This window comes from Labeo rohita, chromosome 7, assembly GCF_022985175.1.
Source record: "Labeo rohita strain BAU-BD-2019 chromosome 7, IGBB_LRoh.1.0, whole genome shotgun sequence".
NCBI lineage: Eukaryota > Metazoa > Chordata > Actinopteri > Cypriniformes > Cyprinidae > Labeo > Labeo rohita.
In genome coordinates, this window is record NC_066875.1 from 60,392,252 (window position 1) to 60,414,263 (window position 22,012).

Genomic DNA, 22,012 nt, shown 5'->3' on the forward strand with positions numbered 1-22,012 from the left:
TTTGTCCAACAAACACTTTAATGTAATGCATTGACAAACTGAAAAATATAGATTTCTAATTATTATTGTCTATATCACTAAAATATTTATGTTTAGGATCCCAAGACTAGGCTATTATTTTTACAAATGAATTATAGAATGTAAAGTAATAAGTTTAACTGTATTGAATAAATATGATGGTAATAAACTAATTTAGCACAAAAACCTCCACAGAATCATAAACATTGGTATATTTTTCTATTAAGTTAGTATGCTTCAGATGTCTCCCTGGAGTCTTCTCATGCTGTTGGCGTGTTTTGTGTGGTGTTTGTCTGGTGGAAGATCTTCCCATCAGGATGGACTCGCCATGTTACACGCCATGATTCAGTGTTCATTCCCTGATCTGACAGGATCTGATTCACCTGGAGAGCAGATTTCATATCTGTGATTAGTGATCGAGATCAGTCTGCTGATGTTCAGTTGTCAGTTAACAAAATTAAAACATAAATAATAAAATGACAAAAACACACTAGAGAATTATGAAATCTTGAAACCCAAATCTTAAAATTGCCATAAAAACATGAATTGCATATTAATGATATTAAAATAACATAACATCATCTCACCTTATTTTCTATGGCCTTCATCACTGCAGATTGGTCCAGATATCCAGATGATTTGACTGTCACTCTGACAGTCTGGATTTTCCTGTCTTCAGCTTTGAGAAACAAACGCACATATTATATTGTAATTAATAGATTGTATAGAATACCGATTATTGACTGTGCTACTGCATGCACTTTTGTCTTACAAATAAAGTTTCTTTATTGGCATTGTTCATGAAGAACCTTTAAAAAGTTCATTGGGTTTTGAAATCTTCATCACTCTAAGAAAAGCATCATTCTGATCACTCAAAGGTTCTTTGAGGAACCCAAAATGTTCTTCTATGACTTTGCTACATAACCTCACTTTTGCAGTAGAAAGCCCGTGAAGACGAGCAGGTGTCGTCGGTCATCTGTCCTTCGGTCCAGGCACTCGCACTCTTCGTTTCTGTTCACGTTATCGGGCTGTCCGGACTGCCATGTCACGGTGGACCATGACACGTTGGTCTGGTCTGACCACAGCCACAGGTTTTTGGACAGGCCGATCCACGCGTCCAAGCCGCTATTTTCAGTAATAATAGTTGCAAGAGCCGTGTTCTCGCTGTCGTCTGCGATGGTGGCCAGATCTATGTAGAGCGTCCTGCAGTAAAGTTGAGCTTCACGCCACTTCATGCTCGTTTGGATGTACTTAAACTTGTCTGGAATTTGTCTCTTGTCTGTAAAGAGAGAACAGAGAAATGTTTTGCAAAACAAAACTGTGTAAAAAAATGATTCAAAAATTGTGAATAAAGTTTATTGGACTACATTTCAGGAAAAGGTTTTTTTTTGCAGAAAAGTCCAAAACATAAAAGAATTTTGACTTGCTTTCTTGTAATTCCAAGTTTACATCTCACAATTCTATGTTTTTTCTTTAAATTCTGAGTTTAAAAAAAGTAAATTGTGACTTTATCTTTTATTTGGACTTGAATTCTGAGTTTACATCTCGTAATAATATTTTTCATTTTTGCTAATTATAACTTTTTTATCTCATATTTCTTTATCGACTTTGTTTCTTGAAATCCTGAAAGGAAAAATCAGAAGTGCATGATAGAAACTCAGTTCTGTTTTCTCCCCCTTCACTGAACAAAACAATTAAGTTAATTGTGACTTTTTACCTCACAATTTTGACTTTTTTTCCAGTTATAAAATCATAATGAAATGTAAAAATAGTTTAAAGGTGTGATTACCATTTTTATTTTTTTTTTATCCTGTAGATGAAACAAGTTTCCGGACTCCTAATTAATGGCTGAATTAAGCAAAGCATCTAATCACCTCAAGCTACTAATTGAGCTTGTGTTTGTAATTTGACATTGTGTAAATTGTGTGCTTCGAATAAAAGCGTTTGCTAAATGTTTTGTGTGAAATGACAAGCTACTAATTCACATTGCTATTCATTTGCATGAACTTTCTACCATTTGTTTGCATGAGATTTCAAAATGAATGTAATGAAAAACATACATACCACATAGATATCACTTTTAAGCCTTGCTTTAAAAAAAATGCTTTGTTACTTTTTTTTTTTTTCATCACTTGAAGCATAAACAGAACAGAAAGCTTGTACTTAAGCAAAATTTTCTATGAAAATAGTTGTTAACATCTAATGGATTTTTGCTTATTGAGTTAATGCATGTTGTTTTAAGGATGTTTTCATTGGAAAACATGATTTAAGATGGTTAGGTGTGGAAATATGTCTTTTATGAACAAATCAAAGAGATTAAAACCTCACAGAAAATTCCCAGGCATCCAGATTATGTGTGTTGTATAATTTTTTTTTACCAGTTTGGCAAAAGAAGTATTTTTCTTCAGTGCAGGATGTATCACTCCATAGTTTGTTGTTGTTCACAAACGCACAGGCCTCCTGTGTGCGGGGTGTGTTCGGCTCCAAGTAAGCCCACTTTGCGTAGCTGATCGCCGTGTTTTGATATGACCAGCGCCAGGTGTAGATGCCATTGTAGAAGCCGATCCAGGCGAAAGATTGAAAGTTCGCAGCGTTTGCTGCCTCCTTTAGTTTGGCTCTGTCTTCATCGCTCTGAACCGTCGCCAGATCGATGTGTTTCTCCCTGCAGTACGATTGCGATTCTGTCCAGGACTTCAGCTCTTTGATCAGGATGAATTTATACGGGACGCATGAAGCCTTCGACAGGATTCCTGTTAGCGCTGTGCAATATGGACCAAAAAAAATACTATCACGATTTCTCGATCAATATTGTGATTTAGACAGACAAACTTTGCATTCTGCTTGAGACATATCTGAAGTGGTTGGTTGCATAGTATTTCACTTGTTTTTAATGAACCCTTTTTTTTTTTTTTTTTTTTTTTAAATTGAAGTGAAACTTCACAATTCTCAATTCCAATTTTGATACCACAACAAACAACTACTAGCCTAATTAATAAGCGTTCTACAGTAATTACTACTAGAGAAATCACGCTTTCGGCAGATGCACATGCTCACATTGAGATATCATAATGATTTTGATTAATTGCACAGCCCTTAATTTCCTGCTGCAGGAGAATCAATAGTGGTAAGTTGCTCTAAACCTATAAATCCTACATCAGTTTCTTTCAGTGACACTCACTGAGTAAAACGACGAGTTGAATCTTGTTCTGCATCATCTTGTCTTCACAGCTTTGTTCACTGAAAGAAATAAATGACAAGAATATGACATGTTTAGTTATCTATGTTCAAGGTTTTTAGACACTTTTAGGCAGTGTTCATACATGTGCTGACAATTTAACACAAAAGTATTTTTTAAGTCAAGTACACTGTTAAAAAATGTGATCAGTAATCATGATCAACATATGTTTTTCCCATTACTTTAACTCCTCAGATTCATTCAACCAATTTCAACTTAAAAATGTATGTATGCATGAGTTTTCTATGTTAAAAAAAGGTAAATAATTATGCGTTATGGATGTGACTTTTCAAAAAAAAGGACACATCTTTGAGAGAGTACATACTTTGTAGGATTTCCAGTAACACCCAACAAATAGAAAAGCGATGGCAAAACATACAATTGTTACTTTATTTTAATTTGATGTGTCTATTTATGAGACGTGTACTGTTATGGATGTGATAAACCTGAAAATAGCACTTACCAGACTATGGAAAATCATGCACCAAAAAATAAAAGAATTCTTTAAAAACTTTGGGAGACCTCACATACTTGAACCACCAAATGCTGACATCTGTGATATCAGTATAGTAAAAACCTTTGGTAAAAAAACTTTATTTTTTCATGGCAAGGTTGACATTTGCTTTGGGAATTACCCTCATACAATATTCAAATTGATTTAGTCAGTTTAATATAATGTAAGTTGAAATAACTTGTACATCCAGTTTTATTATACTTAGAAATTTCACTGGGGAAAAAAAAATCACACTGTAGAATATGAACAATATGAAAAATACAATGTAGAAATGCAGAAAAATAGTGCTCTCAAACCACAAAACAACAACAACAAAAAAACAGGTTACCTGCTCTGGACCAACTGAAGGTTGATCTTCTCCCCAGTATATTAACTTCCTTCTCTCAACTTGAATTGTACAATCTGCTGAACTCTTTATACATTATGTTATGCAAAACCTTTTGTCTAGTACTGTACACGCAACATTAAGACTGATTACTGATTTACATTGTGATTTTGCTGCCGTATGGGGCTCTTTATTCAAATACATCACAGAAGTTATTTCTCACAGCTATAAAACACAAATTAATGTATTTATTAGCCTGTATTTAACCAAGATGGGCAAAATGAGACATAATACAACAAAATTTAACATGATGGTAAACACAAACAGCAGCTATATTTAGTGATAACATTTGCATTCAAATAAACCATTTAAAAGACCTTATATAACCACTATGAATCCACTTTCACCAGTAAAAATCACTGAACTGATATAAAACCTGTGCCATCAAACATGGCATCATACCATGGCTTCATAAATCACAATCTAATTCAGTCCCAACAAAAGAATTTTCTAGTTGACTGGTAGTCAACTAAACATGCAATTAGTCGATAAATCACACGTTTATGTTAATGCAATGAATTAAATATATACTGGTGGGTTTGGAACCAAAGCCTAATGAGCATTTAAAATATAGTCTTTTCTGCACTCAAGAACATGCATAAAGCTCGTCACAAAGCACCAGCACAAGTAATGACTATGGCTGTGTTGTGAAAAAAAATATTTTAACTATTTATTTATAAATGCGTGTTTTCTGAGTCAGTGTCAGCTGCAAAGATGAAGTGGATGCTGACTCGTAATCTCAGCAAAAGAATGATGGCAGAAAGCGTGTCCTGATCGTTTTCTTTATTTTACAAAAGCACAACATCTCATTGATATTGTACGTGTGTACACATAAATTGCTTTTATCTGTATGACCTAGAAAATAACAGCATATTTTGTTGCCTAATAATGAACATTTTTCTAGGGAAACTTTAAAGCAAACAGCTGTGTAAAGTTGCTGCTAGCGATAAACCATATTTGAGGTTGATGAATGCTAGGCGAACGTTTAGATTTCCTGCCTGATATGCTCCTTGCTAAAAAATCCAGCATTGCTAGTCACCAGCATAGGGTATGTTTTGCATGCTGGGACAAGCGTGGGATGCTGTGAAAAACACTGCACTACAGAAAACTGGCCTACTGACACCAAACCCTGCAAGACCATGCTGGTGAACCGGCATCGCCAGCTCTATTTTGCTTGAGAACAGCATGGGTATGCTGGTCCACCATCTTGACCAGCACTATACCAACATAAACCAATTTAGACTAGCTTGGAATCCATGCTGGTTTATGCTGGATTTTTCAGCAGGGCTGTAATGACCTTTAGCGATCTGTCCATCACAGACATGGACAGACTTTTTTTTCTGTGACTAACTGACTAATAAAATTTTTGTCAACTAAGTCTCTTTTAGTAGATTATTGGGGAGGCAGCCCTGGTTTGTTGGTTGAGATTACAAATGACACTCCAACCAGTTGCAAATCAAAATTCCATCAGAATAGACTTCAGCAGACAGATGATGTAGTTACAGCGGCTGACCAGGCAAATCAACCCTGATCACTTGGGAAAAAAAACACATCAAACCAGCCTAAAGTGGTTTGCTGCTCTCCCAGTCTGGACAAATTGGTCTGGTTTGATTGGCTCGTGAGATCCATTTTCCAGCAGAGTTCAGCTCCAACCCTAATCAAACACACCTGAACAAGTTCATCAAGGTCTTAAGGATCTCTAGAAAGTTACAGGCAGGTAAGTTTGATCAAGGCTGGAGCCAAACTCTGCAGGAAAAAGGATCTCGCAGGCCAGAGTTGAGAACCACTGGTTTAGTGTGTTCAAACCCTGTCCATAATCGACTGTAAGCTCTCATTCAGATCCGCCTCCGCGGTTGAGAGTCACGCCCACAACTCAGCATCCAATCAAGAATGGATAGATGGATAGAATCAAGTCCCTGCCTTGCTTTTATTTATTTATTTTTTTTAATAATCCATTACACTTAGATGATATTCACAGTATGGATACATGAAACAGTTTCACCACAACTGTAAGAACAAATACAGTCTGTTTGAAGGATATTGTCATTTAAATCCACAAGCACCTTTCCTACCGTGTTTACGTGAGAAGTGAGGCAGTACACACACACACACACATACATTTATTTGTCTGTCTTTTGTACAGATGCTTTATTTTTGTAGACACCAGTGATGCCATACGTTGAGTTCATATCCACCTCAGACCATCCCACTGACTTTGCATGAGCACTAGAGGCTCATTTCCCTGCACTTTTGCATGAGCAAGGAGTTTTATTTGTGTAACATTTATCACCATTATACAAATAAGAGCATAAGATGAAGATGACAACATATTTGTTTAATTGAGTCATATTGATGTCACTGAATTGGTAGTAAGAATTGTGAGTCTTATTTATAAGACGTTGATGACCAGATCTCAAAAAATTACAGGAATAGTTCACCCATAAATGAAAATTTGCTGCAAAATGTCCTTACTCCCAGGTCATCCAAGATATGGATGAAAACGTCAGATTTGTATAAATGTGTCATTCCATCACTGTCTCACCAATGGATCCTCTGCAGTGAATGGGTGCCGTCAAAATGAAAGTCCAAACAGCTGATAAAAACATCAATAATCCACTGCAGTCCATCAGTTAACATCTTGAGAAGACAAAAGCTGAAACAAATCCATCAAGATGTTTTACCTCCAGTGAAAAAGTCCATCTCCTGTTGTGTCTCACATCAAAATCCAGCCACATATTCATGTGGTGATTGATCTTGATTCAGACCAGGCCACTTTTTCTCTGGAGATGAAGAATGACTGAAAGACGCTGGTTGAACTAGACTGAATATAGGTATCTTGATGAAATATACAGTGCAGCTCTTTGACTAGTTATTATTCACTGACACCTAAAGCTGAAGTGTTAGTGTGTCCAGCAGAGGGCGCTCACATTAAAGTCCTGATTCTCTGAGGTCATTACTGTATCAGTCCCAGCACGTCCTCTTTTAGCCTCTGTTCATCATGTTCCACTAATAACTATAATAGCCTAATGGTTAGAGAGTCTGACTTGTAACCTGAAGGTTGTGAGTTTGAGTCTTAATGGTGGCAGGAAATGGAGGTGGGGGAGAGAAGCAAGACCCCAAACTGGCATTTGGCACCACTCCGGGTGTGGGTCCAGAATGTATGTGTGTGAAATGCAGAGCACAAATCTCAAATCAATCAAAACACATCTCTAGAAACTTGTCACATGCTTAGTGTGATCCTGATCTCAACTGGGAAGAGAACCATTTCTGGTGGTCTGTGGCAGATGCCAATCAGGCCGCATGGTGTAGGGTGAGCACAGGTTCCACTACAGGGCATCAGACCCTCGTGACACCCTCACGGGGTATGTTTCTGACAGTTTGGTGCATACCAGTTGCCTGCTGGAGGTCATTTTGGAGGGCTTTGGCAGTGCTCCTCCTGTTCCTCCTTGCAAAACGAAGCAGATACCGGTTCTGCTGCTGGCTTCTTTGGCTCTGTCCAGCTCTCCTCATGCAACGGCCCGTCTCCCGGCATCTCCTTATGCTCTCGAGACTGTGTTGGGAGACGCACCAAGCGTTCAACACTCCTTGTGGTGGCACGTATGGATGTGCCATCTGAACTGCAGCTTGGCTGCCTCATGATACACTGAGTGACAAGGACCCTAACGAAACACAAAACTAGAGTAAAATAGAAGGAAGGATAAGGAGAGAGCACCGCCTACAAAACCATTCCCTTTCGGGCAGCTGTCCCTTTCATTTGCACCAAAGCAGGAGGAACTGATTCACTTCTGCTTCCTAACTGGACAAACTGTGTCTGTGATTGATATTCTACTCTACTTCTATATTTGGACTGGACTGACGCCTCTACCAGATATCTTCTCCTTCTGATTTTGTCTACATGTGTGTAATACCACATAAATGTGTTGAAAATGCCCTGTACAATTTTTTTTAAGACTTGTCAGGGTCTCACAAAGGTTTGAGGGGGAAAAATAAAGAGGAATAATAAATAGCGATAAATACCACTTACATTTCTGTACAAATAATTAGTTATTACAAGTATTTTGTGTCTGTGCAGCAAATTGATCACTTACACAACAGAAATAATAAAAATAGTTGGGAATTAAGTTTTTTACAAAAAAAAAATGATATCTTTTACTTTGACAAGCTACAATATATGTTCTCTGTTTTTACATAAATCTTTAGTGTTTATTTTTTGGGAGCAAAAGGAGAAGATGATTAAATATTAACATTGACTAACTAGAACAGATTAACAATCGTACTTACATGAATTCATCAGTTTTATTTACTTATTTATCCATTGTTTAGATTTGATTAGTTCATCATAATTATAGTTCATTATAGTAGGATTAAAGTTTATTATAGTTATAGTTAAATTAAACTACAAATGAAACACAGACAGAGTAACTGAACAAACTGTGGTGAAATGATTCATGGAGAATCAAGTAAAGCCAAACTGTTTCAGTCCAGTAAGTGTTCATCTGGAAATATGACTACAGTTTTTTCTGACGTGTACTTGGATAAAAATCAATTAAGATTTGACAGAAAAAAGACACAAGAAGCACTATCTGAAGGAGGACGTTTGTACAAGTACACTAAAAAAGAGCTTTTATCAATCAGATGACAGAAGACATGCAGTAGATTGTGTGTTAAACAGGTTTAACAGAAAGTTTGATCATGTTGATTATTTACTGTGGAGACCTTTATGTATCAAATAGGGTTAAGATGCTAAATTAGTATCAAAGATGTACTCATTTAATTGTATGTTATGGTTGCTACTGACAGTTTTTGTTATATTTTAATCATAGTGAACATATAGTGAATATATAAACATGACAAATTCATTGTTTTATTGTTCCATCTATGAAATTTACTGACCAAGCATGTATGTTTGTGCATGTCCCAGACACTTCCCATGTAAATCACATTTGTGTAAAAGCACATTTGACATGCATCATTAGCCGAGCAAATTCCATACACCTTGAATTTCTATTTTCTTCTGTTAATGACTAATAATGATGCTGATTTAAATATACAAATGAGAATGGGTGTGCGTTCACACCTCAGTCATGCCATATTTCACAACATCTTTAGACACTTCAATTTATGAGCAGAAGCCAAGCGGAGCTCACGAACCTGAACGAATCTCAACAGTGATGGAACAAGGACTGATTCACCTCCTTTTGTTTTCAGGTGAGTGTGTTTGTTTGTATAAACCTTTTTAAACACTCAGAAAAAAAATCCTGCATCATATGGCTGCCTGTAGCATTTAAGTCACTGTTTTTGGTTTCAGCAAATGTTTGGATCACTTGAAACAATTCAAATGTAAAGTCAGCAACACTAAGGCTCCAAAAATATCAAAAAATTTGATTTAAAAAGCGTTCGCATAGCATGTAACGTTCCGAACATGCAGGCCCTTCATCAGACAAATTAAACAACACTAATGTGCCACTTTTTATACCTCCAGATCGAAGATCACATGACCATACACTGTAAAAAACAATTTGTTGAGTCAACTTAAAATAATTTGTAACCTGGCTGCCTTAAAATTTTAAGTTCAGTCAACTCAAAAAAAAGTTTATTCAACTTGAAATGTTAAATTATACTAAGTGACAACTTAGATATTTGATTTGAATCAACTTAAAATTTTAAGGCAGCTGGGTTGCTTACCCGTCTGTTAAGTTTAGCAAACACAAATATCTAAGTTGTTACTTAGTACAACTTAACATTTCAGGTTGACTAACTTATTTTAGTTGACTGAACTTAAAATTTTAAGGCAGCAGGGTAACAAATTATTTTAAGCTAACTCAACAAATTGTGTTTTTTATTTTTTACAGTGTACACAATATTTTAATAATAAATAATACATCAAAACAACAACAAATCAACCAAAGGAAAGACAAAAGCAAAAAAACAAAACCTTATGAAACTATGCAAAATACAAGACAAAAATATTCTCAATAAACAGTTAAAAAAACTTTAATCCCTGCAAACATACATAACACTAAGTTCAACTGGTCACACCAAAACCTTTATTGTATTATAAACCTTTAAATAAATATTGTAAATTTAAAGAAATGGATGAATGTCAAAATCCTCATTTAAATGTTTTAAAATAAAAAATTGTAAAAAGTCTATAAAGGTATAACGAGTGGCACATCAGTGTTGTTTAATTTGTCTGATGAAGAGCCTGCATGCTCTTAACGTTACACGCCATGCAAAAGCTTTTAAATCAGATTTTCTGATATTTTTGGAGCCTTGGTGTTGTTGACTTAACATTTGAATTGTTATACTTGCTTTTCAGTCGAGCACCCTTTTGAGATTGATGTGCGTGCTTTTGTTTGCTTTTTAGATCATTTGAAACACGATTTTCTTTTTCTTATTAACCACTCTCTAAACAGGGTTTCTTTCAGTCATTCTGTGCGACTTAAGTAGGCTCACTGAGTTTGTTCTGATCCGGGAGTATAAAACATGGGACGAGGCTCAAGAATTCTGTCGACATAACTACAATGACTTGGCCACTGTCCAGACCGATGAAGAGTGGAGCAAATTAAATAATTTAAGAGCTAATTATCAGTCTTACACTTGGATCGGACTCTATGATGATGTGAACAGCTGGCGCTGGTCTTTTGGAGATGAACGCCCCACATATGCCAGATGGGATGTGGGTGAGCCTGATAATTCTGGAGGAAACCAAGACTGCGTAATGCTTCATTGGAATGGATATTGGCGTGACAAAGACTGCAGTCTTAGATGTCTTGTTTCTTGTCAAAGCGGTAAGACTCGTATACTTTTACACACACTGTATATTTTCACAAAATTTTTTATATTTTCGCAATTCAATATATAGAAAAGATGACCATCCCGTTGTGTCAGGATCATTCTGACTCACGCTTAGAGGAGAAGCCCACTTCCAAAACAGAGATTCACATATAATGTACTCACCCCCTTGTCATCCAAGATGTTTATGTCTGTCTTTCTTCAGTCGTAAAGAAATTATGTTTTTTGAGGAAAATATTTCTGCATTTTTCTCCATATAATGGACTGATATGGTGCTCTGAGTTTGAACTTCCAAAATGCAGTTTAAATGCGGCTTCAAACGATCACAAATGCGGTTGTAAACGATCCCAGCCGAGGAAGAAGGGTCTTATCTATTGGTTATTTTCATTAAAAAAAAATACAATTTAAATACTTTTTAATCTCAAACACTCGTCTTGTCTTTCTCTCCCTGAACTCTGTGTATTCTGACTCAAGACAGTTAGGGTATGTCGAAAAACCCAGACCGTATTTTCTCCCTCAACTTCAAAAATCATTTCAAAATCATCCTACATCGCTGCAGAAGCACCGACACAGTCTTTGCAAAGTGAACATGCAAAGAAGATCAAACACTCTTAACAAAAAAGGTAAAACAGCGATATAGGGCGATTTTGAAGTTGAGGGAGAACGTGAGATGGGAGTTTTTCAACGTACCCAAACTGTCATGAACCGGACAAAAAACAGAGTTCAGGCAGAGTAAGACAAGACGAGCGTTTGACATTATAAAGTATATTTACACTACATTTACAACCGCATTTGGGATCCTTTGAAGCTGCATTTAAACTGCATTTTGGAAGTTCAAACTCATGGCACCATATCAGTCCATTATATGGAGGAAAATGCTGAAATGTTTTCCTCAAAAAACATCATTTCTTTACGGCTGAAGAAAGAAAGACGTGAACATCTTGGATGACAAGAGGGTGAGTACATTATCTGTGAATCTTTGTTTTGGAAGTGGACTTCTCCTTTAATTTTCTCTAAATACTGGATCAACTGTTTATTTCTTGAAATATGGTCAATCATTTTATTTATGGTCATGAACATATAGATGTGTTTTGTAAATGATGTACAAAAACTGGTACAACTTTTGTGTTGGGGTTGTCTAATTGAGTTTCATAGTCAGTCTTTGCCAACAAAGTTAATCATAGTTATTTTGATGTTTCTCAGATCATGGACCAGTAGTTACTTATGAAACGATGTCCTGGAAACAAGCTCAGAGTTTCTGTAGAGTAAACTACATAGACTTATACACGGTCAAGAACGAGAGTGACAATCAGCTGCTAAGGATGAGAGCACCATTTTTTGACAACTGTATCTGGATCGGTCTGTTCAGAGACCAATGGAAGTGGTCTGATCAGACCAACACAAGCTCTTTTCTGCAATGGTCTTATAGACAACCGGATAACTATTTTGGCAGTGAAATCTGCGCTGCTGTCGATAAGAATGGCAGGTTTGCTGATGAGCAATGCTCAGATAGGTTTTTCTTCGTTTGCAAAAGTCCCAGTAAGTATTTGTATGTTTTTTTTGTTTTGTTTTGTTTTGTTTTGTTTTTACAGCATTTTGTGGTTGTTTCTGTTTCCTAATTTTAAACTAGCTAAAACAGCATCTGCCTAAAAATACATAGACCTCTACAGTATATAATCAATACATGTGACCCTGGACCACAAAACCAGTCATAAGAATCAATTTATTTTTTAAAGTGAGCTTTATACATCATAGGAAACCCGAATAAATAAGCAATTTGAAAATCTGGAATCTGAGGGTGCAAAAAAAGTTCTTAGCAATGCATATTACTAATCAAAATTAAGTTTTTATATATTTACGGTAGGGAATTTACAAAATATCTCCATGGAACATGATCTTTACTTAATTTCCTAATGATTTTTGGCATTAAAGAAAAATCAATAATTTTGACCCATACAATGTATTATTAGCTAGTTCTACAAATATACCCGTGCTACTTAGGACTAGTTTTGTGATCCAGTAACTTTGTCTGATTGTTTGTATTTTTATGTATTTCTTTGCTTGTCACAGTACCAATAAAGCGACAGATTTTGCGACTGGAGGTGAAAGCAGGTGTTGTCAGGGATAATGTGACTGCAGAGGATGTGTTGAAGGCGGTGAGCCATATTTATCACTACACCTAAAAACCATAGTAATGTTTTGTTATCTTGCTAAACTTCATGACCTGTTGAGACTGGCTTTCAGGTTCTGAGGTGTCTGTATATGTGAAATATTTATTCTTTATATTTATGCACTGACCAAAATTATAAACGCAACACTTTTGTTTTTGCTCCCATTTTTCATGAGGTGAACTCAAAGATCTAAGACTTTTTCTAGTACACAAAAGGCCTATTTCTCTCAAATATTGTTTACAAATCAGTAAAACAGTAAAACTGCACATTTTAGAGTGTCCTTTTATTGTGGCCAGCCTAAGGCACACCTGTGCAATAATCATGCTGTCTAATCAGCATCTTGATATGCCACACCTGTGAGGTGGATGGATTATCTCGGCAAAGGAGAAGTGCTCGCTAACACAGATTTAGACAGATTTGTGAGCAATATTTAAGAGAAATAGGCCTTTTGTGTACATAGAAAGAGTCTTAGATCTTTGAGTTTAGCTCATGAAAAAAGGGGGCAAAAAGTGTTGCAGTAGCAGATTAAACCTTACCTTGTACACTTCCATTAGTCTGAAACCGGTCTGTCTTCAGGTCCAGCAGAAACTGCGAGAGCAGGGAATGGCAGCGGATGTGAAGCTGTCCTGGCGGGAGCAGCCGAACGGAAGAGTGTTCCAAACATTAAACGGGGATCATTATAGATGAACAAAAGGAGATGATTAAATATATTTGTTAATTAAAACAAAGTAACGTTTTTATTTACGTTTTATCTGAAAAAAAAAAATTCACTTTTTAATTAAATGTATTACACTATCACAGTTATAGTTAATTGTAGTTTTTAAATAAAGTTTTTATTGTTAATTGTACTAAAATTAAGTAAAATACACAGACAATAGAAATATAGTAATTTTCTTCAAAAATCAAACTTACCCATAAAAATATATATATTTTCAAATACGTTTTTGAAAATATTTCAAACTATACTTGTTAAAATGTCCAAAAATGTATTTGCTAAAATATGTTTCAAAATGCATTTGCACAACATTTTTTGGACATTTTATGTTGTATATATATATATTTTTTAATATTTTAAAAATGCACAAAATTATTTTTATTTTTTTTTATTCAGTGACACTGCTGTAAATTGATTATATTTTGAATTTTGTGAAGCTTCATTGCCAAGTGTGCTTATACTCACAAGGAGTTTGTTTCGGTGACAGAAGCTTCCAGTGCACAGACAGGATGACAAGACACAGATAGCAACATTAAGTAATTTAAAAAGACAATAGACAACATACTGTATATACAGATGTGCCATATACAAATTCTGCAAGGGAATTTGGATAGATATACATATGTTATTGATTTTGCATATCTTACAATAAATATAATTATGGATAGTGGGTATTGCGTATGTTTTATTTATAGCTGTTTGTGAGGTAGATGGTGGAGGGAAGAAGCTTTTCCTGTGTCTGGCTGTTTTGGTGCTCCAGACGGCAACAGTTCGAAGGAAGTGTTCTGGGTGTGAGGGGTCCAGAATGATTTTACTAGCCCTTTTGCTCACGAGAGAAGAAGAGTCTGGACTGCTGAGTGAATCACAGGTACAACCCTCCCCATTTTGTACCTGTAATTTAAATGGGGGGAAAAACTATAAATTTTAACAAATTTACCATCAATTCAGACACTGCATTCATTGTGTCCTCCGTATTTTCTGACCAACACATTTTCTCACTCATAATTCCAACTCTGTGGTGCCATTCATGTGCATTAAACTTATGATCTTTCTGTAATGACTTGAACACATCAATACATGCTTAAAATACTCTTGATGTCAAGACATTTTAACTGATGCTCTGTTTCTTTCAGCATCTTATGACATTAGTGTTATTTTTTTAAGACGTCAAATTAATACATCCATATCTTTGCTCGTCTTGAATGCAAGGACACTGTGTTCTGTGCCTATCTGTACCTCAACAGCAGCTCTAAACGTGTGCTAATTTTACATGATGGAGCCACAAGCTTGATTGGACACATTACAGTTATGTGGACTGAAATACTGGCATGCTGGCCTTGTTTTTTTTTTTTTTTTATAAGCTAAAAATAAATGACTGGTCATGATTTTACACACTGCTTTAAAAAATGTAAGGAAAGCATAATTAGAGATTTTAGTTTAGCTGACAGATAATCGTAACAAAAATACACTGACTTTCATAAAAATTTCCATTAGTCCATTAGCAGAAAATTCAAATGTAAATATGATTTATTATGATTGTTTTCTACAGTGTTTTGTGCAGAAACTCTTGTGTGCATTACACATTTTTGATTTTCCATTGTTTTTTGTTGTTTATCAGCCAGAGCGGAAAATTGGTTATTTCTCACGTGGAGAGTATAATGACGTGTTTGCATATTCATGGATCTCTGTACCAATCACAATTCAGATTTTACACTGTGATTTTATCGCATCACACTCTTTGATGCTGCTTCAAAAATTGAAAACAATTATTTAAGATATTTCTGTTTTCAAACTCTATTTTTTAAGTCAGGTCATGAAATAAATGTAAAAATATATATATACATTTCAATACACGCAAAAGCTTTTCCTGAACAAATGCATTCCCATGCAAATGTTTCCATTCGTCCTCCTTGTATTCGTGTAAATGCATTTGTTGTGCATTATTAGTTGAGTAAATGATGAGTAGCTATGAACCCATTAACTCTTAATGATGATGCTTTACATGCAAAATGCAAAACAGCGGAAAGTTGAGCAAAAGTTGAAAAGCACTGGGTGTGTGTTTGTTTACACCTACTCTTGACTAGTTTTCCATTACATGTTTGATCTGCAGAGTGATGGAGCTGATGTTTTATTCATTCATTTGCTCAGTATTTTAAGAACATAGAAACTGTTGCTTGAAATAGTTTTCCTACTAACTACATGATATGGCTTCATCATTTGTGCAGACATTCTCTTTGGAGCAGGTGTTATGGCCTTGATTTCAATGAATCACTTTCAGTGTTTTACGGCTGTCGTGGCTAATTGTTTGTGGATGGTTTGGAAATGAATGAGTGGTGCTGTAAATCAATGCCACTTTCGCAAAATGCAGTTTATTTAGTGTACTGAGGCTTCCCTTCCATTGGCTCCCATTCAAACAGAGCAGCTTTTCTGAATGTTGGTGACAGATGCAGGTAATAACAGGCTTTCTCAGTCACGCAAACTAGAACTCGTCACTTCAGTAACTGCACAGAAACAGCTTATTCACATTCATTAAATGGCCTCCTTATGCTACAGTATCTTTAAATTCATTCATCTTAATCTAATTCATACGTGCAGCTTTTCACCTACAAAAGCCAAAGATGTCGTGGTTTTCCACACAAACAACTTGATTCTGTCTGTATTTGTATAAACACATTTGATGTGCATCATTAGCTGAGCAAATCTTTTTCACACCATGAATCCCTAATGTTGCTCTTGACAACGAAAGACAATAGTGATTTCAGTACGCAAATCAACGTGGGTGTGTGTTCCCCCTCACAACTATATTTTATTACGGGGTCCATTCGTTTTGAGCTAGTCTATGGTTAGGACCTGACTAACCCAAACTAATCTCAGCAGCAATGGAGCAAAGACTGATTCGTTTCTTTTTGCTCTCAGGTGAGTGTGTTTTTGCGTCTGAATGTGATTGTTTACCAATAAGTCATTTTTTAATTGACTAATGCTGAATTGCTGGACTGTTGTACTGATTTTGTATAAACCCCACTCCATTTTTCCTAACAGGGCTTCTGTCAGTCATTTTGTGCGTTTCACGCCAGTATATTCTGATCAAAGAGTATAAAACATGGGACGAGGCTCAAGATTACTGTCGACAGAACTACATTGACCTGGCCACTGTCCAGACTGATGAAGAGTGGAGCGAAGTAGACAAGTTAAGAAATGAAATACAGTTTTACATCTGGATCGGACTGTATGACGATGTGGATACGTGGCGCTGGTCTTTTCAAAATGAAAACGTGACTTTCTTAGGGTGGGATTCTGATCAGCCAAACAATTTGAACGGAAAGCAATACTGTGTAAATCTACGGACGACTGGATACTGGTGGGATGAAGCCTGTGATTTGTTGTGTTCCGTTTTTTGCCAAAGTGGTGGTAAGACTCAACATCAGTCATTCCTGAGTTCTGCAGTTTAGTATTTGTTGATTGACATATTGGTTTCTGTAAACAATTTCATTATTGGCATGGAAAACAACATATTTTGTATAATAGACAAGTTGGATTGGTCTGTAAAGTTAATTGTAGCTAGGGATGCAACAATACAGTTAGTCCACGGTTCAATACGTACCTCGGTTTTTAACTACGGTTTTGGTTCGGTTCGGTTCTGTCTTTTTGCATCTAATTAACAACAAAATACTCCTTTGTACACTGGAAAAAGCATGGATTATTATATGTCTACTTAGTATTTCTTTTGAGAGAGGTATTATTTTTCTGATTTTTACGCAAAATACAATGGGTTTTATACATACTGGACGCCAGAGGGTGCCCTCGTGCAGAAAATCCACTTTTTTTTTCTTTTTTTTATTCAAGAAAAAAGATTGAACATTACAAAAATATTAAGTAAATCCAGATACACAAAATATCAAAGCAATTGTATACAGTAAAACAGAGCTCTAAGGGAGAGAAACATAATAATAATAATAAACAAATAAAAAATAAATAAGAAAATCCACATATGCGTCAAAGAGGTAACACTATTCACCATTGCTGTAACTGAGTAAAAACAAGATATAACGGTAAACTTTTGAATGATAAAATGTAAGGAAAGTAAACACTTGTCTGCAATGATATATGGTTTAATCTTTCACTTTCACTTCATCTGTGTTCTTCAAGTCATCTCAGGTATTTTCATAATGATTAAGTATATTTGTAAGCCATTGCTCATCGACATACAGTATAGAATATATTGTCTGACTCATTCTGCGATAAGAAGCCACATCAAAACAACAAAAGGAAGTTATTTCAAACAGTCGACTGATGCTGTGAAGTAAAAATAAATTATATTGTTCTCTTTTGTTGGACAAGAAGTTTAGAAAGACTTATCAATGCATTTCATTAGAAGTGTTGCTTTTTCAAATATAAACAGGGAGGCGTTTCCTCATCTCAGCACATGAAATCGTGAGCACACACACAGCAAATGTCGAGAGAAATAAAACAAGGACATTATTTAAAAGCAAAACCGAAAAACCGTATTGAACCGTGGCTGTGGTACCGAACGGTTCGATATTATATTGAGTATTGTGACATCCCTAGTTATTCTGATGTTTCACAGAAGGACAGCCAGTGCTAGTTACTGATCCAGTGATGTCCTGGAATGACGCTCAGAATTACTGCAGAGAAAACGACACCGACTTGTTCACCATCAGGAACGTGGATGTCAATCAACAGCTGACCACGATGATCAAAGGACACACGTGTGCCTGGATCGGTCTGTTCAGAGACTCGTGGAAGTGGTCCGGTCAGAACGACACGAGCTCTTCTCTGCGATGGGCTGCAGGACAGCCGGATAATTTTTACGGTGGAGAATCGTGCGCTGCTTTAGATAACCGTGCTCAGATTGCTGATGAAAGCTGCTCAACATTGTATTACTTCTTATGCCAAGCATGTACGGCGTCATTTAAATCATAATATATATTTTTTTGTTTCTTTGTCTAGTTTTATGTATTTTCAAGGCAAAAAAACAAACTAAAATTTAAAATCAAATTAGATAATATTTTTGATTATATTCAATAATCAATTTAATCTAATTTTGAATCCATCCATTAAAAACAACAATCTGAACTTCTGCGATTTGTGCACATTTTTTGGTTTCACCTTTGGTGCAGTTTAAACTTGATATGCACATGTAGAACATTTATCACTCATCTTTTCTCAACCTTGAAAACAGTATAATCATCGTAAATATCAAATCAAATCAAATCACCTTTATTTATATACCGCCTTTAACAACAGTATTAAATAGCGAATAGTACATCAACAATGCAAAGGGCAACAGTAAACACTCAATTTTCAGGTAAAGGTAGTTAGTCAAATACAACAAAATAAAATACAATATTGTGTGAAGATAAAGTGTCCCCAACTAGCAAGCCAGAGGCGACAGCGGCAAGGAACCAAATTATTTTAAATATTCAACATGTATCTCAGAGCCTTATTGTCAAAACACTGACTATTCAATCATTGATTGTAATCATCTGTGATTGCATTTGTTCCCACATATTTTGTTTCCACAGCTTACGTGAAGCATCAGATACTGAAACTGAAGGTGAAAGCGGGAGATAATGTGAATGATCAAGCCATTGCAGCCAGTGTGTTATATAAGGTGAGCCACATACTGCAGTCATATTTCTTGCCTTGCTAACCCTGTTACCAGTTCTGTTGATTTATTTATTCTTAAATCTACATTAACCATTTTTTTTCCCCCACTTAATGTTTTTTTTCTTCTTCGACCATAAAAAAAGTTACTTTCATTGGTATAATTTAAACCTGTCAGGTTGATTGAGTCCAGTGTTATTTTAGTATAATTTAGGTAATTTATAGTTTTTTATTTTAAAATGATATTATTTTGAAATGTTCTATTTTCATTTTAAATTTAAAAGATTTAGTAATTTTGTTTTGTGTTTGTGGTGTTTTTATGATTTTTAAATTCTTAACTATACATTTTTATTTAATAAAAAAAGAAATATTTTATGAAATATTTTGGAATCTAATTGCTAAAAAAATCAAAGTTATCTAAGTTGTATTCCAAATTTGAAGTTGGTATCAAAAATTGAGGTTCCAGTGAGATTTTGTTTACGCCACTGGACCCCTCCTCCGATGATGTTTATCAGAAAATAGCATATATTTTCTTTCTCTTTGCTTTTTTTTTTATATCAGTAGGGTATGTTTAATGGGAAGTTTAAAACAAGTTTGATTTAAAAACAAAAAGTAGTCAGATTTCATCATGTAATCTATGTAACAGACTACAATTTGTAAATAATCTACCCAGCTCTGTTCACATTAATATATCGGTTAAAAACAAAAAACAAACAAGAAACATGACCAAGAAAGAAAGTTATGAACTTTCGGAGAACAGTCAGAAGTAATGTTTTCATAACTTAACGGGTAGGTTAATGGGAGGCTTGGCTCTCCAAACAGAGCATGTGTAATCAGATGTGTAATCATCAGAGACTCGTCACAGAAGTGAATAAAACGATTGTAATCTTCAGATCCAGCAGAAACTGCGAGAGCAGGGAATGGCAGCGGATGTGAAGCTATCATGGCGGTGGCAGCTGAACGGAAAGGTGTTCCAAAAACTTCACAACGAAACGGAGTCCCAAACACTTCCAACCGGATCGACAGACATGAACATAGAACTCTCACAGTAACACATGGTTAAATATTACCAGTGACAAACTTCAATAGAGGACTTCAGATTTGTAGTGTGTAATATGTAATGTTTAGTACTCAAATTAAAATGAATTAGTTCATTAAATGTAGTTGACTATACAGATACATATTTTAGAGAATTTTACAATAGGTGTTTGCATTAGTGTGAATTACATGACGATTGTTTCATTTTAGTTTCTTGCACTGCAGAAAAAAAAGATTTTCCTTCTCAGTACTTTAATCTTGTTTTCTAGTACAAATATCTAAAACTTCTTAAATCCAACAATATTTAAGAAGAAAACAACTTAAAATATTAAGTCTGTCTTTGTAGTCAGACAAATAAACTTAATTCAAACGGAAAACAAGATTAAACACTGGTGGATATTTTCTCTCATTAAAAAAAAAAAAAAAACTTATTTCATTATTATTATTACTATTATTATTAATTAAGAAATTGTATGCAATTTTGCTTCTGAAATAAATGTATTTATACTGGAAACATTTATACTGGAAAAGTCAGAAAACCATTTTTTGGAGTGTGCATTCAGTGGGTGTAAATATTCCTGAATGTTGTAAATTTATCATGCGTTTTATATTCAATGATCTATTGATATTGCAATAAATATTAGGTGAACTGATCACAAGTGAAGCTTGTTTTTTCTTTATGTTTTGATGATATTTGTGATTGTATTAGCAATGGGAAATGTTTTATATTCGCAGTGAGAATTGTTGAATTCATTTGTCACCTCGCCAACATTGAATCTGTGCACTAACATACAGTGGCTGGAGTGGATGTGCAGTTCTCCACATACTACACAACATGCCGTCCATCTGCTGTGTTAGTGTGGAGCGCTTTATTGAGTCACTCATATAGACATGTTATTCAAAATGCTGGCACATTTCATTAAAAGATGAGTTACAAATGAGAATAATGCAAGCAGAAGCTTGTGTTTCTCAGTCTCTCATGGAAATCACCTGCTTATTAGACATTTGAGTCAGGTTCACCAGAGCCTTTAGTCAAACGTACACAAAATGTCATGAAAATGGCCTCTTTATGGGTTTAGACCAAAGACAAAGCTTTGAGTGAAAGTTACAAAAACATTTCTTACAATGTTTAACTTGATTTTCACCTGAAATATAATGCTATTTGAATGTTATTTTTAATAATCTGTTTCTATATATTTCAGAAGAACTCTTTCAAGATATACTGTATAAAGGCAATGGATGAGCAATGTCATTTTCCTTTTCTGTATAAAGCTGTTGACAAACAGCAGCCTTTGTCACTATTTAAGACCAGCCAGTATTTTCCTTTGCTTGACCTAAGCTACTGATCATTTCCATGTTCATTTGATGTGTTTTGAATGAAGGGTTTCATGTTTTAAGCAAAGTCAGAATGAAAATCAGTCTGTGTCGTTCAGAAGGGTTCGTAGAGCAAACCGTAGGAGCAGAATGAGTATAAAAACCAAAGTCAACAGAGTCACGGAGCGCTTTGACAAATTAC

At 35.3% G+C, this 22,012-nt stretch overlaps 2 protein-coding genes across 2 annotated transcripts; one reads left to right on the forward strand and one right to left on the reverse strand.

The window, feature by feature from the left end:
• Window positions 1-72: 72 nt before the first annotated feature.
• Window positions 73-5,445, reverse strand: LOC127167935 (C-type lectin lectoxin-Lio2-like). Its single transcript, XM_051114362.1, has 6 exons — window positions 4,096-5,445; window positions 3,197-3,255; window positions 2,397-2,777; window positions 949-1,297; window positions 606-697; window positions 73-401 (listed from the first exon to the last, which is right to left on the reverse strand). The coding sequence occupies exons 2-5, from the start codon at window positions 3,231-3,233 to the stop codon at window positions 694-696; spliced, it is 771 nt and encodes a 256-aa protein (XP_050970319.1). The 5' UTR covers window positions 3,234-3,255; window positions 4,096-5,445; the 3' UTR covers window positions 73-401; window positions 606-693.
• An 11,220-nt stretch (window positions 5,446-16,665) lies between these two features.
• On the forward strand, window positions 16,666-20,731 carry LOC127167605 (macrophage mannose receptor 1-like). Its single transcript, XM_051113732.1, has 5 exons — window positions 16,666-16,749; window positions 16,873-17,241; window positions 18,419-18,751; window positions 19,377-19,465; window positions 20,352-20,731. The coding sequence occupies exons 1-5, from the start codon at window positions 16,713-16,715 to the stop codon at window positions 20,508-20,510; spliced, it is 987 nt and encodes a 328-aa protein (XP_050969689.1). The 5' UTR covers window positions 16,666-16,712; the 3' UTR covers window positions 20,511-20,731.
• The last annotated feature ends 1,281 nt before the right edge of the window (window positions 20,732-22,012 follow it).

Bases quoted from the DNA above. Each gene is read 5' to 3' on its own strand.
- LOC127167935 (XM_051114362.1), bottom strand. From the start codon at position 3,233: ATGATGCAGAACAAGATTCAACTCGTCGTTTTACTCA. The intron at 2,778-3,196 runs GTGAGTGTCACT...CATATTGCACAG, and splicing joins TCAACTCGTCGTTTTACTCA to CGCTAACAGGAATCCTGTCG. The intron at 1,298-2,396 runs GTAAAAAAAAAT...CTCTCTTTACAG, and splicing joins ATACTTCTTTTGCCAAACTG to ACAAGAGACAAATTCCAGAC.
- LOC127167605 (XM_051113732.1), top strand. From the start codon at position 16,713: ATGGAGCAAAGACTGATTCGTTTCTTTTTGCTCTCAG. The intron at 16,750-16,872 runs GTGAGTGTGTTT...TTTTCCTAACAG, and splicing joins TCGTTTCTTTTTGCTCTCAG to GGCTTCTGTCAGTCATTTTG. The intron at 17,242-18,418 runs GTAAGACTCAAC...GATGTTTCACAG, and splicing joins CGTTTTTTGCCAAAGTGGTG to AAGGACAGCCAGTGCTAGTT.